Source organism: Procambarus clarkii, chromosome 36 (genome assembly GCF_040958095.1).
Source record: "Procambarus clarkii isolate CNS0578487 chromosome 36, FALCON_Pclarkii_2.0, whole genome shotgun sequence".
Classification (NCBI taxonomy): Eukaryota; Metazoa; Arthropoda; class Malacostraca; order Decapoda; family Cambaridae; genus Procambarus; species Procambarus clarkii.
In genome coordinates, this window is record NC_091185.1 from 14,351,166 (window position 1) to 14,368,790 (window position 17,625).

A 17,625-nucleotide genomic window follows, 5' to 3' on the forward strand; every position below is an offset into this window, starting at 1 on the left:
GAATAGTAGGCTGAGAAGTGAGTTCTGGCTACTAGGTACGACATATATATATATATATATATATATATATATATATATATATATATATAATGTCGTACCTAATAGCCAGAACGCACTTCTCGGCCTACTATGCAAGGCCCAATTTGCCTAATAAGCCAAGTTTTCCTGAATTATTATATTTTCTCTAATTTTTTTCTTATGAAATGATAAAGCTACCCATTTCATTATGTATGAGGTCAATTTTTTGTTATTGTAGTTAAAATTAACGTAGATATATGACCGAACCTAACCAACCCTACCTAACCTAACCTAACCTATCTTTATAGGTTAGGTTAGGTTAGGTAGCCGAAAAAGTTACGTTAGTAGGGTTAGGTAGGTTAGGTAGTCGAAAAACAACTAATTCATGAAAACTTGGCTTATTAGGCAAATCGAGCCTTGCATAATAGGCTGAGGAGTGCGTTCTGGCTACTAGGTACGACATTATATATATATATATATATATATATATATATATATATATATAAAGTACTAGATGAGGTGCCCATCAGTAACCCCTAGTTCCCCCAAAAGTTGACCAAAAGTTGCACATTGACCATTAAACCTTTGTTTTAGGGAGTGTATAGAAGGTGGATCCGTCTTTGACAAATATCTTTAAACTCTATGGGCTCGGCAATGAACACTTAATCTACACCAACTTCATGAAGGTGGTCTTGGGGGAGGATGCCCATTCAACAGGTAGCATTAGGGACGTTCCCTGACCCCCTAATGAGAATCCCATTACACTAAATAGTTAACCCTTCAAATTTTTGTGAAGCTAGCCATTAGCGACTGGCAGAGAAGCAGATAAACAGTTCAACAGACATGATCTTTTATAGTAGATTAATAAAGAAAATAAATATTTATTGCAGACACATGAACAAGCCCCCCAAAAGATTCTCCGAAAACATACATTTGTAAGTTGTTTTTGAGTAAGATTTGTGCCCATGAAGTCATTGATTTTTTGTAGTTGCGTCATGATGTCAGACTGCAAGTCTTCATAGAACACAAAGTGCATATTGGGATGGTCTCTCTTCTGCCAGGCCTCCTTCACGTGCAACCAGTAGGGAGTGTAGATTACTGAAAACATGTTTTGAAACGTCATATGCAGTATCAATATAATCTTAGCTTAAATTGCATATATTGCATCATATTTTCGTTCATGCTCTCTATAAATAACAGTTAAATTTAATTAAAAAGTAATTTTATAATTTAATGAACACTGGTGCTCCGGTTGCACCCACAAGATGGAACACCGGTACTCCAGGTCACCCAAAAGGCTGAACACTTGTACAAGTAAACCGATAGATTAACATGAAGTAGTTTTCTTATATTAATGAGTATGAACATCCATGAGGGGGGGGGGGCTCCCCATGAATGCTTGATTACATCAGGTAGCGACGGTAGTTTGGTGAGTAAGTAAGTAATTATCAAAAGAAGGCACCAAACCGGGAAGGCTATGTAGCACCATCAAATACGCAAAATAATCAGAGGACGCTAAAAATCACCAAGGATGCCAATACGAGAACAAAAACGCATAAGGCGAACGATATCAAAAGTATCCGAGTCACCAAGAATTCGATCGAGGGACAGGTGACCGCGAGGGGCGGTCGGAAAGCAAGACACACGCTCGTCCTGGAAGTCAGGACATTCAAGAAGGACATGCACGACCGTAAGAGGGACAATGCAACTAGGACAATAAGGAGCAGGGCGGCGCTCCATCAAGTGACCATGGGTTAAGCGAGTATGGCCAATACGCAACCTCGCCAGAGCTGTTTCCCACCGCCGGTTACGGTGGAAGGAGGACGGCCACGAGGAAACACAACATTTAAGAGTACGTAGCTTGTTACCAGTAACAGACAACCAAGAAGCCTGCCAACGGGTAAGGACTGAGGAATGGATAACCGGGTAAAAGTCGGAATACGGAATGCCTTTGCGAGAGATGGGACAAGAGTGGATAGCTTCCTTGGCAGCAGCATCCGCACGCTCATTTAAAGACACACCAATATGGCTGGGAACCCAACAAAACTCAACCGACCTAAATTTACTGTGAACGAGAAACAGCCAATGCTGGATCTCGACAACTACTGGATGAACCGGATTAAAGGACCCGAGAGCCATGAGGGCACTACGAGAGTCAACAACAACCACAAAGGAAGACTGACAACGAGAAAGCAGGAGACGAAGAGCATAGAGAATAGCATAAAGTTCCGCTGTAAAGATGCTAGTCTCCGGAGGCAAGCGACACATATAAGTGCGATCAGGAAAAACAACAGAGTAGCCAACACCGTCCGCTGACTTAGACCCATCGGTGAAGACAGAAACGGAGCGGGAGTGAGAAGAAAAGTGCTCGAGGAAAAGGCGTTTTAGAACCGTAGGAGGGGTAAAAGCTTTAGTGATACGGGTCAAGGATGTACAAAACCGCGGAAGAGGGACCCTCCACGGGGGCAAAGAAGGAACAACACGAGGAGAAACATCAGAAATACGAACGGAAAGAGAATCCTGTAGGCGAGATAACCGGACAGAAAGAGGGAGGTGGTGAAGAGGAACAGGAACCGCAGGAGGGGTAAAAGTTAAAGCACGACAGAGGCGAGAGGAAGGATGTTGCAAGGACCGCGCAAGATAGCGAAGACAGTAGCGATCACGGCGGTCCTGGAGAGACAGGAAGCCAGTGTCAACATACAAGCTAAGGATGGGAGTCGAACGAAAGGCACCAGAACTGAGGCGCAACCCATTATGGTGCAAAGCATCAAGACGGCGAAGAGTAGAAGGAGAAGCAGACGAGTAAGCAGGGCAACCATAATCGAGCTTAGACAGGACGAGAGAGGAATGTACAGCAAGGAGAGTGCGCCTATCTGCCCCCCAAGAAGTATGGGACAAGACCCGAAGGAGGGTAAGGGCCTTAGAGCACTCAACACGGAGGTAAGAGATATGGGGAGACCAAGACAAACGAGTGTCAAGGAATAACCCGAAAAGCTTCGCGGAATCTTTGTATTCAAGGGGATGACCATAAAGTGACAAAGAGGGACGAAGAACAACCCGTTTCCGCGTAAAAGTCATGGCACAAGTCTTAGAAGTAGAGAACTTGAAGCCATGACCTGTGGCCCAAGACGACACGGCATCAATTGCAAGTTGAAGCCGGCGTTGAAGGAGAGGCGAATCATCACCCTGACAACAAAGGGTAAGATCATCGACATAGAGAGCGGAGAAGACACCAGAAGGAAGAGAGGAAAGAAGACCATTGAGGGCAACCAGAAAAAGAGTAGTGCTCAGAACACTACCCTGGGGCACACCTTCGTATTGCTGAAAAGAGGGAGAGAGAGCGGTACCAAGGCGCACCCGAAAGGAACGACGAGAGAGGAAGCTGCGGAGAAAGAGAGGGAGATGACCACGAAGGCCAAAAGAATGAAGTTGAGATAGGATATGATAACGCCAAGTGGTGTCGTAAGCCTTTTCTAGGTCAAAAAGGACGGCAACAACGGAGGTCTTCGCAGCAAAAGCAGTACGAATATAGACCTCCAAGTTCACCAGGACATCTGTCGTGCTGCGGCACTTGCGGAAACCAAATTGAGAAGGGGAGAGGAGGTGATGGTGTTCCAGGAACCACATCAGACGAACGTTAACCATACGTTCAAAGAGTTTGCAGACACAACTTGTGAGAGCAATAGGGCGAAAGTCCTTAGGGGAAGTACCCAGAGACCCCGGTTTGCGAACAGGGAGGACAACGGCATCGAGCCAGTCCTCAGGGACTGACGACGACTCCCAGATCCGATTATACAGACTCAGTAAATACCGAGACGTGCTCGGAGGGAGATGGCGAAGCATCTCATAATGAATACCATCGGAGCCTGCCGCCGTAGAACCGCAGAGGGCCAGGGCAGAACGAAGTTCAGAGAGAGAGAAGGGATCATTATAGGGAAGCTGAAGATGAGTGCAGAAATCTAAAGGACGAGACTCAAGGACAGGTTTACGAAGAAGGAAAGATTGGGGAAGATGAAGACCAGAGCTAACAGAAGAAAAGTGGGAACCCAGTTCGGAAGCGACCTGCAACGGGTCCGCCACAAGAGTATCATGGAGGTGAAGGACCGGCGAAACATCGGGAACGAACTTACCCGCTATCTTGCGGATACGCTTCCAGATCTGGGCCAGAGGGGTTTCGGACGTAATTGTTGAGACATAAGATGCCCAACATTCACGTTTAGCCGTACGGATGGCCCTACGGGCCACCGCACTCGCTTTCCGAAAGAAAAGAAAAGAATCGGTCGTCTGCCTACGCCGGTGCTTCTTCCAGGCTGCACGCTTACAGCGGACAGCCCGAGCACAGTCCGCATTCCACCAGGGAACGCACTTCCGTGGACCCCGAGAGGAAGAGCGAGGAATAGAGCGGAGGGCAGCGTCGAAGACAGTGTCATGAAAAAGGAGGAGAGCGCGAGAGAGGGGCAGAAGGGAGAGGTCAGAGAGAGTAGCACTGAGGGAAAATAGGGTCCAGTCCGCCTTAGCAAACTGCCACCTAGGGAAAGAGAGGGAAGGGCGAAAAGAGAAAAAGGAAACAAGGATGGGGAAATGATCACTTCCATGGAGGTCATCAAGAACCTGCCACGTGAAATCTAAGTAAAGAGAAGAAGAGCAGAGAGAAAGATCAAGACAAGAAAGGGTGCGAATTCGAGAGTCCAAATGAGTGGGCTCACCAGAATTCAGAAGAGACAGGGAAGAAGAGAGGAGAAACGGCTCAAGGAGGCGACCCCGGGTATTCGTCAGAACGTCACCCCAAAGAGAATGACGACAATTGAAGTCACCCAGCAGGAGCACAGGCTCCGGCAAGGAGTCTAGGAGGTGTTTCAAATCAGGAAGAGAGAGCGGGACACTCAGGGGGAGATAAATGGAACAAACTGTGTACCATTTCCCCACAAAGATACGAGCAGCAGAACAATGGAGAGGCGAAGGAAAAAGTAAAGGAACAAAGGGAACATCAGCCCGAATCAAGAGAGCAGAAGAATTAGAAGCCCCAGCAATGGCTGGGGGGGGGAGAGAAAGGAATAGCCACGAAAACGACCAGGACGAGCACCAAGCATTGGCTCCTGGAGACAGACACAAAGGGGCGAAAACCGCGAAACCAGAAGTTGGAGTTCGAGGAAATTGGCATAATAACCTCGAACGTTCCATTGAAGAATGGACAACGACGAGAAGAGAAAGGACAAAAACAGAGAACAAGGAAGAAACAAAGGCGAAAGACCAACAGAGCACGTTAAAGAATATCAGGGTCGGGATCAGGGTCAGCAAAGTCAGGGTTAGGGGGCATGGGTAAACTGAGCAAAGACGGAGGGAAGGAAATGGGAGAACAGATCAGAGGTGGGCGGGCAGGGTCCGGAGGAGGAGGAGGAGGAGGAGGAGGAGACAACGGAGAGGAGCAGTCAAGGACAGCAGCAGGAAGAGGGGGAGTAGAAAGAGGGGAACGCACCCCAGCAAGAGCAGCAACCGAAAGGGAAGCAGGGGCCAAAGAAACCTCCATAGCAGGAACAGGGGGCGCAAGCACGGGAGGGGAAGGAGCAACAGAGCCAGAAGGAGGAGCTGAGGAAGAAAGCGAAGCCTTCTTACCCGCCGGGGAAGAGGAAGGAGAGGAGCCAGGCTTACGCTTCTGACTTAAAGAGACCGGTGTCCCAGCAACTACGTACCGGGCAACGGATTCCAGTGTCTCAACAGGAGAAGCCGAACGAGAGCACACACGACGGCCGTTAGGAGAGCGATGGACATCCGCCTGCACCGACAGGCGGTGGGGAGAGCCGATAGATGGAGGAAGAGGATGGGAAGGAGGATCGGAGGGGGACGAGGAAGAAGACACAGAAGACACGACAGACCGGGTAGAAGGAAGGGGAACCCCAGACAGAGGACTAGGAGGAGGATCCTTCGGGAGAGAACCCAAAGGGACAGAGGAGGGGGCAGTGGGCGCATCAGGGTCCAAGGCCCGGAAACGGTTGTGAGTCTGAGGAAGGCGGGAAGGACGAGGAGAGGAAGAGCGCAACACGCGAGCATAAGAGATATTAGCATAAGGCGGGAGCCGGCGAACCTGGCGCCTCGCCTCAGGAAAAGATAAACGCTCCCGGTGCTTCAAGTTGAGGACGGCTGCCTCAAGCTTGTAATGGACACACGCACGGGAGAAGGTAGGATGGGCCTCACCGCAGTTGAGGCAACGAGCCTGGGGAGAAGCGCACTCCGACTTAGAGTGACCTTCGCCACCACACAAAGGACAGAGAGAGACAGTCCCGGAGCAGCGGAGGGCACCATGCCCAAACCTCCAGCACTTGTTGCAGAGCCGAGGAGAAGGAATGTACTCCTGGACAGAGCACCTGGCACCAGTAAGAATGACAGAGGGTGGAAGTGTCCTACCATCAAAGGTAATCTTCACAACCCGGAGGGGTTGACGGCGACTACCACGAGGGGGACGAGTAAACGTGTCCACCTGGAGAATAGAATGGCCCTGGGCAGCGAGGATATGTCGAATATCATCGTGGCAGTCGCGCAGGTCCCGAACACCGGTCGCAACATGGGGCGGGAGCAAAATAGTGCCAACACTGGCATTCAACTGAGCGTTCTTCGAGACCCGAACGGGGGTCTCGCCAAGGCAGGATAAGGCAGCCAAGCGGGAAGCAGCATCCTGAGAAGGAGCAGCAACGACACGTGTACCGAGACGAGTGGGGTTGAAAGTAATGGAGGCATCCACGGAATCAATGAGATGTCGATGGAGGGAGAAATCGTCAGGAGGCGCAGAATCAAGAGGGAGGAGATCAAAATATTTGGCCCACGAAGCGGGACCAAACAAGGCTTGATAGGTAGCAGAACTGGAAGGAATCGAGCGAGGGCGGCCGTGACGAGGACGGCGGTGAGAACCCCCAGAGAGAGAGGGGTTAAAAGGCACAGTAGTTACAACTAGAGAAGGAGCCGCGCCAGGGGACGAGGTAGTCACCACTGGGGGCTTGGGGCTCGACCCAACCACAGAGGAGGGAGGGGAGCCAGAGGAAGGAGTCAGAGAGGCCAAAGGAGGAGCAAGGTCGGGGCCCAATGCAGCGGAGGCTACAGAGCCCGGTCTTCCAATACGGACCGACTCGGGGGCTTGGTCGCCCACCCCACGAGCCTGAGAAGGTAAACCGGAAGAAGCCGAAACAGGGGTAATCATCTTGACGAAAAGAAGAATTCACCCCACACCCCCCCATGTGAATGTGAATGTGCCCCCACACCCACCATGGAGCCACAATTAGAGGCAGGACACCCAACAAGAAGCTATCGCCGATCTTGTCGGGGCCTCCTAGGGGTGCGTCGCGAGTATACGCCCCACAAACGCCACCTTAAGAAACCGACAGTCCGTCGAGATCGGGTTCAGTGACGAAGTGGGGATTGACAATAAAAGGTTCCCCTCGCTCTCGACGTCGGGTACTGCAGTTCTACGGGTGCATGAGTATGCCTCCTCAAGCACCCGGGCGTCAAAATAGAAGTAGTCCAAGGGAAGAACCAGAACGAGCAAAAGGTCGGCAGGAAACGGCAAGCAGATAGGAGAAGAGGGGGGAGAAAAACGAAACAGAAGGAAAAGGAAAAGATGCCCAGCAGAATTGGAGAGGACGGCAGCAGGAGCACAAGGCTAGAACAGGACAGAGGACTTCTTGAGGTTATCTTGAGATGATTTCGGGGCTTTTTAGTGTCCCCGCGGCCCGGTCCTCGACCAGGCCTCCACCCCCAGGAAGCAGCCCGTGACAGCTGACTAACACCCAGGTACCTATTTTACTGCTAGGTAACAGGGGCATAGGGTGAAAGAAACTCTGCCCATTGTTTCTCGCCGGTGCCTGGGATCGAACCCAGGACCACAGGATCACAAGTCCAGCGTGCTGTCCGCTCGGCCGACCGGCTCCCCAAGGAGCATCACACTCCGGCAGCCGCCCACTAAGCCCCCACACGGCGACAACGAGCTGAGCGGGGAGGGGGGGTAGTTTGGTGAGACAGGGGACGGTAAGCGTTCTCCTGAGAATTACTTACTGGTTTTGAAAATTGTTTCGTGAATTCGCCAGTGCGGCTCGCGGTTGTCGAACTAGTTAGCAAGGATTTATTGGGAGCTCTATAGTTATAGGTTGCATGATAATTGTCTTATTCATTTATGTAGATAATGGTAAATAGGAATGTTCGGCACCTTTAAAAATGGGAATTACCCATTATGAGTATAGCTGGTGATAATTTAAATGTGAATGGAATTTTATGATAGTCAACTGTTTTTGTCATCGTTCACCAAAATTGGACGTGATCAAATTAATCTGCCTCATCAGGCAGTCAACAGAGTCTGGTGTCATTTGGCCACACTGAAAAAGCTTATATCCAAAACGGCTTATGACTTACAATCATTATTCATGAAGTGTTTGACGAAACTGTCGAAGCTGCCAGTGAAGCTAAAGAGCTTCATCACACGGAAGAAATAGTACAGTGACACCACCACGTCCTTGGGGCTCCTAGCCACGTAGACCACCTGAACAATGGGGGTAAATGTTAATATTGATCATGTAACGTACCTGAAAAACTCTTCTTTTCCCTCACACATCGCCACCAGCAATGACTGATGAATCTAATCTTACCGTGATGACAGGCTCCATGGATGGTTTAACACAAACGGATCAAGCTGGAGAAAAGGCCAGCTGTAGTATTGACCTTTATGTTGACGACACCATAGTCTGAAAATGGTGAGGCCTAATATATCCCTAACATGGAAAGACCATCAACTTATTGGTTCTAACATATGACGAGTTGTATTGTAAGAAGTTATGAAAATAAAACAATAAGGCAAAACTGCTGTATAACCTGACTGTTATATATTATTCAAGAGGTATCAGATATAATTGTTTATGTTAATACGGGAGCTGAGAGACATAACACAAGTATTGTTAAAGATATCAGATTCATTAAGGATTTTGTCTATGGTTATATGTGTAAGGAACAGTCGGATACACACTTTTCTATTCAATTAAGTGTCCGTTACTTACTCACGTGAAGCCTATACATAATCTAGCCACCTATGTATGCAGGGATTCCAAATAGTGTTATGAATGAGAGTGTAGAAACTCGAGTATGGAATTCGCGTCTAGGAAAAAGGACAGGCACAAATGGCCGCTTTAGTGGTGACAAATCCAGCAAAATTTAATTGTCCTATGTCTTCTAATCCAACCCCGTCCTTCTAATAGAACGTCGCATTTTGACGTATACTTTACCTTAGGCCAAAAACCAACTGTCGTTGTAGAAAATGACAGCAACTCATGAAATTGACAACGTTGCGTTTTCCTGTTCGTGGGTCCTGTGGTAGGTTATTATAAGGAACTTTAGTACGACAGTTTCTTGACGTTGGGAACGCTCGCGAGAACGGACTGGCTAAACAAGACGAACAACCAATGTTGAATTCTCTTTATGAGAGTATGGGATAATTTCCAGTCCGAGGGCCACGAGAGCACTGCAGTGGTCTATGATAATTATAAACGAACACAAAACTGCTTATCACTGGGGGAAGGTGATATAAAACGTTGTACCAGAAAAATAACTGGGAAGCCAATGCCATCAGCTGGGGGAGGGGGCCTTGTAGCCTGGTGGATAGCGCGCAGGACTCGTAATTCTGTGGCGCGGGTTCGATTCCCGCACGAGGCAGAAACAAATGGGCAAAGTTTCTTTCACCCTGAATGCCCCTGTTACCTAGCAGTAAATAGGTACCTGGGAGTTAAGTCAGGTGTCACGGGCTGCTTCCTGGGGGTGGAGGCCTGGTTGAGGACCGGGCCGCGGGGACACTAAAGCCCCGAAATCATCTCAAGATAACCTCAAGATAAGAAGCTGACCTTGACCCATTCCTAGGCAGAGCAGTAGCATGTGATTGGCAGAGAAAATTGTCAAGGGACACGTGGCTTGAGGACAGTGAGTGGATATAAGCATTTACCTTACAGATTCAGACTTTTGGGAATTAAACAAGTCTTTCCCTTCCAGAGGGGTAAGGTAGGCACGATGCGAGGGCACACATTGAGCTCGGGCACAGAGAGATAAGAATGAAAGTGGGTAATCATTGCAGTAAAATACACAATGAGGGCATTGGTCACAACGTGGTACAAGATGAATAAAGGCTCTGAATGGTTTCTGCAAAGTATCGAAGGCAATGCTGTTAGTAGTGGTCTTGTAACGACGGAACTCCATATAAACTCAGAGTTGTGGAAGAGTGACTGGCGCCAGCTCTAGTCAGTGTCCATCTTATAGTGATCTCATAACACAGTCACCATCTCTCCTCTCTTAACTTTGGTTTTCGCAAGTGTCGCAGCCCGACTGATGTCTTAGTGGAGTTGGAGGTCTACAGTCGTTCTACCTGTGCCACAAACACCTCCTGGTTGGTGTTCTTTTTGACTTGGAAAAGGTTTATAACGACACCTAGAGGCCCAATAATGTCTCGGCTTCATTATTTTGGCCTTCGTGGCTCTTTCCCTCACCCTCCATTCCTGGCGTCCTCTCTCGGCGCTTATTTAAAGCGAGACTTAGTGTCACCTTCTCTGTCTCTTTCACCATTTCGAAGGTGTTCGTCAGGGTTCTGAATACTACTATTTCTCCCTTTGCTCTCAATTGTCTGATCTCACACTCCTGTCAAGGTGCTGACTCTCCTCTCCTCCCACCCGGCTCCAACTTGTGATTGATGCCGTGTCGTGCTGGGCTTCGCCATGGCTTCGCGTTCTCTGGGTCTAAGACCTGTGCTGGGACTTTTTATTGGGAAGCAGGTCGTTCTTCGTCCCCACATTGTCGCTCTGAGTAGTCCCCTTCTGTATTATGATTCTGCTAAACGTTTGGGATTGATTTTTGACATTTGCTTGTCTTGGTCGTCCCATATCTCTTACCTCTGAGTCAAATGCTCAAACGCTTTTTACATTTCTTCGAATACATAGAGAAATCACAGTAACGTCATATATATCAATGAGAAAACCCACAGGAGCCATGATGAGAATTCGAACTTATGCGCTGGATATTCCCAGACACACACTCTAGACGGCTAGGCCATGACATGGTCAAAAGAATTGCAACCTGGGATTCTGCAGAACCCACGAGGATTCTCGAGGCTTCCACTGAAGCCGAACCAGGATTTCACACAATTCCTCCATTGTGTGAATTGTTAACTGCTATTCCGATGTGAAGGCTATAGTGCCATTGTGCTGACTCTTGCAGTGCGCTCGTGGTTCTGGAGTCTTAATCCTATACATCCTGTGGTCGTCGAAATCCAATATTGGCCGTCCCTTATCACTAGTAGGTTTAGGCAGTGGGGTTATGCTGGGTTCCCAGACTTATTGGTGTTACCTTAAGTGAGCGAGCGGATGCTGACGCTAAGGGGGCATTACCCACGTGTCCGATTTCATTAAACGGTGTTCTTTCTTCAGATTACGACCCAGTCATTCATCGATCCCAATACCGTTGGCAGAGTCGTTGGTCTTGTGTTACAGGTAACAAACTGTGTTAGCTGTAACACAGCTTGTTCACCGGTACAGCAGCATGGCAATGTACCTGTGTGCTCGTACAGACACTAGTAGCATGGCACTTGTATCATGGCCGAAGCCAGCAAGCATGTTGCTGAAATGGTCAAGTAATTATATGCTATATTATAACCCAGTTGATGCCCAAGTGTTACAGACTTACCTTGGCCTGGTCGAGGAGATCAGAAGGCAGCAAGGAGAGAGGAAGATGGCTCTTGATCACTCTGGGGTCTGAGATCAACTCACACATCTGGAAAGCCATACCATCTTCCAACTTCCTCCCTGGACAAGTGTCTTGGAAGGCCTTCATGAAGTGGTCAATGCTCACACCTTCTAGGCCTTTACCATCAAGAATCATATCCAAGCTGAAGAGTCAAGGAAGAAACGTGAAGCATAAACCACTGGCAGCACTTTAGATCAACTCTAGATATTCTTTGTGTGAGGCAGAAATGATTTTAAACATCTATATTAACCCGACTCCATCAATATCTTTTTTCTCTTGCAAATATGTTTGTTTAATAAATTATGATTTGGTGTATGATGATTTTAAATTTTATATATATATATATATATATATATATATATATATATATATATATATATATATATATATATATATATGCGAACAAGCCTGAATGGTCCCCAGGACTATATGCAACTGAAAACTCACACCCCAGAAGTGACTCGAGCCCATACTGCCAGGAGCACAATGCAACTGGTGTGTACAGGATACCTTATCCACTCAACCATCACGACCGGACAAAAGCTGATGGTAGCCGAGGCTATTTGCCCATCAGCCCGCCGGCACTACTATGGTAATCTTGGGCTTAGTATTTTATCAAATCGCCTCATTCTTTGGGGCACACGTGAGGAACACAAATACAAACAAGCCTGAATGGTCACCAGGACTATATGCAACTGAAAACTCACACCCCAGAAGTGACTCGAACCCATACTGATGGTCGAGTGGATATGGTGTCCTGTACACACCAGTTGTATTGTGCTCCTGGCAGTATGTGCTCGAGTCACTTCTGGGGTGTGAGTTTTCAGTTGTATATAGTCCTGGGGACCATTCAGGCTTGTTTGTATTTGTGTTCCTCACGTGTGCCCCAAAGAATGAGGCGATTTGATAAATATATATTTATCGGCATTGGCATATTATATATATAATATAATAATATATATATATATATATATATATATATATATATATATATTATATATATATATATATATATATGCGAACAAGCCTGAATGGTCCCCAGGACAATATGCAACTGAAAACTCACACCCCAGAAGTGACTCGAACCCATACTCCCAGGAGCAACGCAACTGGTATGTACAAGACGCCTTAATCCACTTGTTCGCATTTGTGCGAACACTTGTTCGCATTTGTGCGAACACTTGTTCGCATTTGTGTTCCTCACGTGTGCCCCAAAGAATGAGGTGATTTGGTAAAATGCTATGCCCAAGATTACTATCCGAGTGCCGGCGGTGGGGTGGTTCAAATAGCCTCGGCTATCACCTCATTATGTCCGGTCGTGATGGTCACGTGGATTAAGGCGTCTTGTACATACCAGTTGCGTTGCTCCTGGGAGTATGGGTTCGAGTCACTTCTGGGGTGTGAGTTTTCAGTTATATATATATATATATATATATATATATATATATATATATATATATATAGTTGTGCTTTCTGGGTTCGAGTCCCACTGGTGGGTGTTGTCCAAAGATTGTTTATCTTCACTTGTGGTTTATGCAAGTATAGGCTTATAAGCTGGACACGAGTTCTCTCACATTGACAGTGGCTTGACGAAAATTGCAGATTGACCCCTCACTCATCTGGTGCCTTCGGGAGGTAGAGATGTTTGAGATATATATATCTCGAACTATCTACTTCTTTTGTAAGGTCTGATGGCGTAGTGGGTTAAAGCATACTAGTTATGCCAGCTACTGGAAGGTAGTTGTGCTTTCTGGGTTCGAGTCCCACTGGTGGGTGTTGTCCAAAGATTGTTTATCTTCACTTGTGGTTTATGCAAGTATAGGCTTATATATATATATATATATATATATATATATATATATATATATATATATATATATATATATATATATATATATATATATATGCCAATGTCAGACCACAGAGGAAAATTGAAACAGAAATTTCCTTAAGTACTTTCGTATATTAATACCTCTTCAGAAGGAGTGATTTTACAGGTCAAGTATTGGACATAAATAGGCAGGAGAGAATAGTGGAGTGAGGTGAGGTACAATAACAAATGAATGGGAATTTGGTGGACACAAATATGAGCCGTACAAGAAATGCTGAAGGCCTATTGGCTCATACGATGCAGCTCCTATCCCTACCCACCAACAGACCCACACATGGATTATAATAGCATAAGATAGTAAATATTTACAATGAATTAGTGAGACACATGTGTTCCAATGATCCTACTCAAATCGCCCTTTAATTGATCTATCAAAAATGGATCCAAGTTATATAAATCATTGCTAATGTTCAAATTACTTTCTTTAGTAATCTGTATCAAAGCAGATTCAATTATGTTTCTGTTATAGGTGCTTTTACAATTTGTTATTGAAGAAGCCATCTCCCAATCAATTTGGTGAGCATCTTCTGACAGATGAACAAACAAAGCAGTAGACAATTGGCCATGTCTTAGAGTATTTATGTTGCGAAATTCTACATTTCAAATCTTTAGATGTTTGTCCAACATATAACTTATTACAGTCTTTACAAGGTATTTTATAAATGACAATTATCACTACGAGGGCTGTTTCTAACTAATAGCTTACCAACAGTATTTTCGTAGCTAAACAATACATGTATATTAAAGAGTTTCAAGGCCTTAACAATAATTTCAAACCCAGAGAAATATGGTAAACATAACACATTCTTTGGGCGAATTTTTTCATTGCCTATATTTTAATATGTACGACGTGATTTGCTTCGGCAAACTTCCAAAAAACTCAGTGGGTAAAAAAGCTTGAGACCAATCGAATCAATATTTTTAAAAACTCTTCATCTAAGAATTCTGGACTTACAAACTCGAAGAGCTCTTAGATACATTGAAGAAAAAATTGACTTTTTCACATTGTATCTATGCCCTGAAAAATAATGAACATAAGATAAATTATTCGTAGGTTTTCTGTAGACACTAAACTTTAGTGAAAAATATTCCCTATGAATAAGTATATTTAGGAATGGCAAACATTTATCAATTTCAGTCTCCATAGTAAATTTTATACAGGTGACTGAAAGAGGTGACTATAGAGACTGAAATTGATAAATGTTTGCCATTCCTAGATGTAGACTGTTTTACAGGAACTTCTTTTCGACAACTCATAAAACGGAGGAAAGGGTCCTGAACGATATTGTTGAATAGGAACGTTATCCCTACAGACAAAAATCAGAAAATACAATTGACGATTTACTATAAAACCAAAAAAACGCCCAACCTACTCATGAAATACTCTCCAGACATAAAGCAGAACGCCTTGAAGGAAACCAACGTCGTCTATGCCTTTAAATGCCCACTTGGGGACTGTAAGCCCCAAAGAATTCAGTATATAGGCAAGACAACAACGTCTCTTTCTAGGCGATTAACAATGCATAAACAATAGGGCTCCACAAAGGAACATATAATCTTCTCTCACAACCAGACCATCACCACAGAAGTATTAACAAACATCACAGAAATTATCAAACGATACAGCGATAGCAGGCGGCTCGACACCTGCGAGGCACTACACAACAAAAAGTCAACACCAGCAATCAACAGCCAATTAATGCACAACTATAATCTACCCACTTCAAAACTCCGAACCAATATAGAAGCATCAAGAGGAAGTATGGGCTAATAGGCCCTCTGCAGTTACTTCCATTCTTATGCTCTCATATCCATTTAATACCCAATGTTCCGTGTTCTGTCTTGTATTTGTCACAAGTTTGTTCACCTCATCAAAAACAGTTGCACCATATCACCTCACCCAAATGCGAGTATAAATATGACGGATTAGCTGACTCTGTTTAGTGTTTACAGGTTACTGTTGTGTGTGTAAACTAAAGTTTTTGAAAATGAAGTCAAGACTACCAGGTAGCTGACACATGATGAAGTCAAGACTACCAGATACACTTTTCCTCCTGTTCACAATCTGATCAAATTCTATAGGAATTTTACAGGAAACGTTTGCATCCTAAGAACTCTGTTAAGATTTTGTTTTAAGGATTACATAGATCTCTAAAAGCTTCCGTTGACCAAGGAAGTCCAATAAGGTCTACGGCTGGTAAATTTGCTTTATAGTCTTCTGAAAAGTTTACATGAAAGTCTATGGTCTAAGATCCCATTAAATTCTATGGTCTATGATAGTTCCTGTGAAAGTCTTTAACCTAGAAAGTTTCTAAAGACTAAAAACTTCATTAACATCAGCAGCCTACGAAGTTTCCTTGAAGTCTATGGCCTAAAAGAACATTAAAATCTATGACCTACGAAGTTTTCTTGAAAGTCTATGGACTGTGAATTTCATGTGAAATGCTACGCCCTTATTAAATTCAATTAAAGTCAATGGGCTAAATCTCCCATTAAAGTCTACAGGCTACGAAGTTTCTGTGAAAGTTTACAAGCTAAAAACCCCATTAAATTCTATGTACTGCAAAGTTTTCATTAAAGTCTACGGCCTAAAACCAACATAAAGGTCTATGAACATATCCACAGGCGCTGTGAGGGTTCGAACCTATGCGCTGGGTGTTCCCAGGCACTAGTCTCTTATCGACTGGGCAACGACATCGTTAAAAGAACTGTAACTTGGGGTACAACTGTACTCACTGGAATTCCCTTCGAACCCTGTGGATTCTAAGATCCACGGATAATCATGGCTCCTGTGGATTTGTTTATTGATAAATCACGATAATGCGATTTCTGTGGGATACAAAAATTATGTACAGATCTACAGGAATTTTATACCATATCTCAGCCTTATAATCCCAACCTGCCTACCATAATCACATCACGTAAGATATGCAGAAAAATCAATGGGGGAATTTCCGTAAGTAAGTAATTATCAAAAGAAGGCACCAGACCGGGAAGGCTATGTAGCACCATCAAAGTGCGAAATAATTAGAGGGCGCTAAACATCAAGAATGCCAATACGAGAACAGAAACGCAAAAGGCGAACAATATCAAAAGTATCCGATTCACCAAGAATTCTATCGAGGAACAAGGGACTGCGAGGGACGGTCGGAAAGCAAGACACATGCACGTCCTGGAAGTCAGGACATTCAATAAGGATATGCACAACTGTATGAGAGACAAAGCAATTTGGACAATAAGGAGCAGGGCGGCGCTCCATTAAGTGACCGTGAGTTAAGCGAGTATGTCCAATCCGCAACCTTGCTAGAACAGTTTCCCTCCGCTGGTTACGGTGGCAGGAGGAAGACCACGGGGACACACTACGTTTGAGAGTACGCAGCTTGTTACCAACTACAGAAGACCAACAACCCTTCCAACAGGCAAGGATGGAGAAATAAATAACAGGATAAAAGTCGGAATAAGAAATACCTTTGCGGGAGATGGGACAAGAACGGATAGCTTCACAAGCGGCAGCATCCGCACGCTCATTTAAAGAAACACCAATATGGCTGGGAACCCAGCAAAACTCTACTGATTTAAATTTACTAGAAATACGAAACAGCCAATGTTGAATCTCGATGACCACCAGATGGACAGGATTAACGGACCTTAGAGCCATGAGGGCATTACGAGTGTTAACTACAACCACAAAGGAGGATCGACAATGAGAAATCAAGAGCCGGAGAGCATAGAGAATAGCATAAAGTCTGCTGTGAAGAGGCTAGCCTCTGAAGGGAGGCGACACATACGTGCGGTCAGGAAAAACAGAAGAGTATCCCACACTATTCGCAGACTTAGACCCATTAGTGAAGATGGAAACAGAGTGGGAGTGCGAAGAAAAGTGCACAAGGAAAAGGCGTTTCAGAACTGTAGGAGGGGTAAAGCTTTATTGATGCAGGTCAAGGATGAACAAGACTTTGGAA

The 17,625-nt window shown here is 45.3% G+C and overlaps 1 protein-coding gene across 6 annotated transcripts in view; it reads right to left on the minus strand.

The window, feature by feature from the left end:
• Positions 1-17,625, minus strand: part of LOC123756212 (sulfotransferase 1E1-like) — a 185,687-nt gene that overhangs the window by 49,623 nt on the left and 118,439 nt on the right. For all 6 annotated transcript variants that reach the window (XM_069336562.1, XM_069336563.1, XM_069336561.1 and 3 more), the window contains exons 4-6: positions 11,713-11,914; positions 8,413-8,539; positions 950-1,116 (exon numbers count right to left, since the gene is read on the minus strand). In XM_069336562.1, the coding sequence (XP_069192663.1) occupies positions 950-1,116; positions 8,413-8,539; positions 11,713-11,914 (496 nt within the window). The remainder of the gene's footprint in view (positions 1-949; positions 1,117-8,412; positions 8,540-11,712; positions 11,915-17,625) is intronic.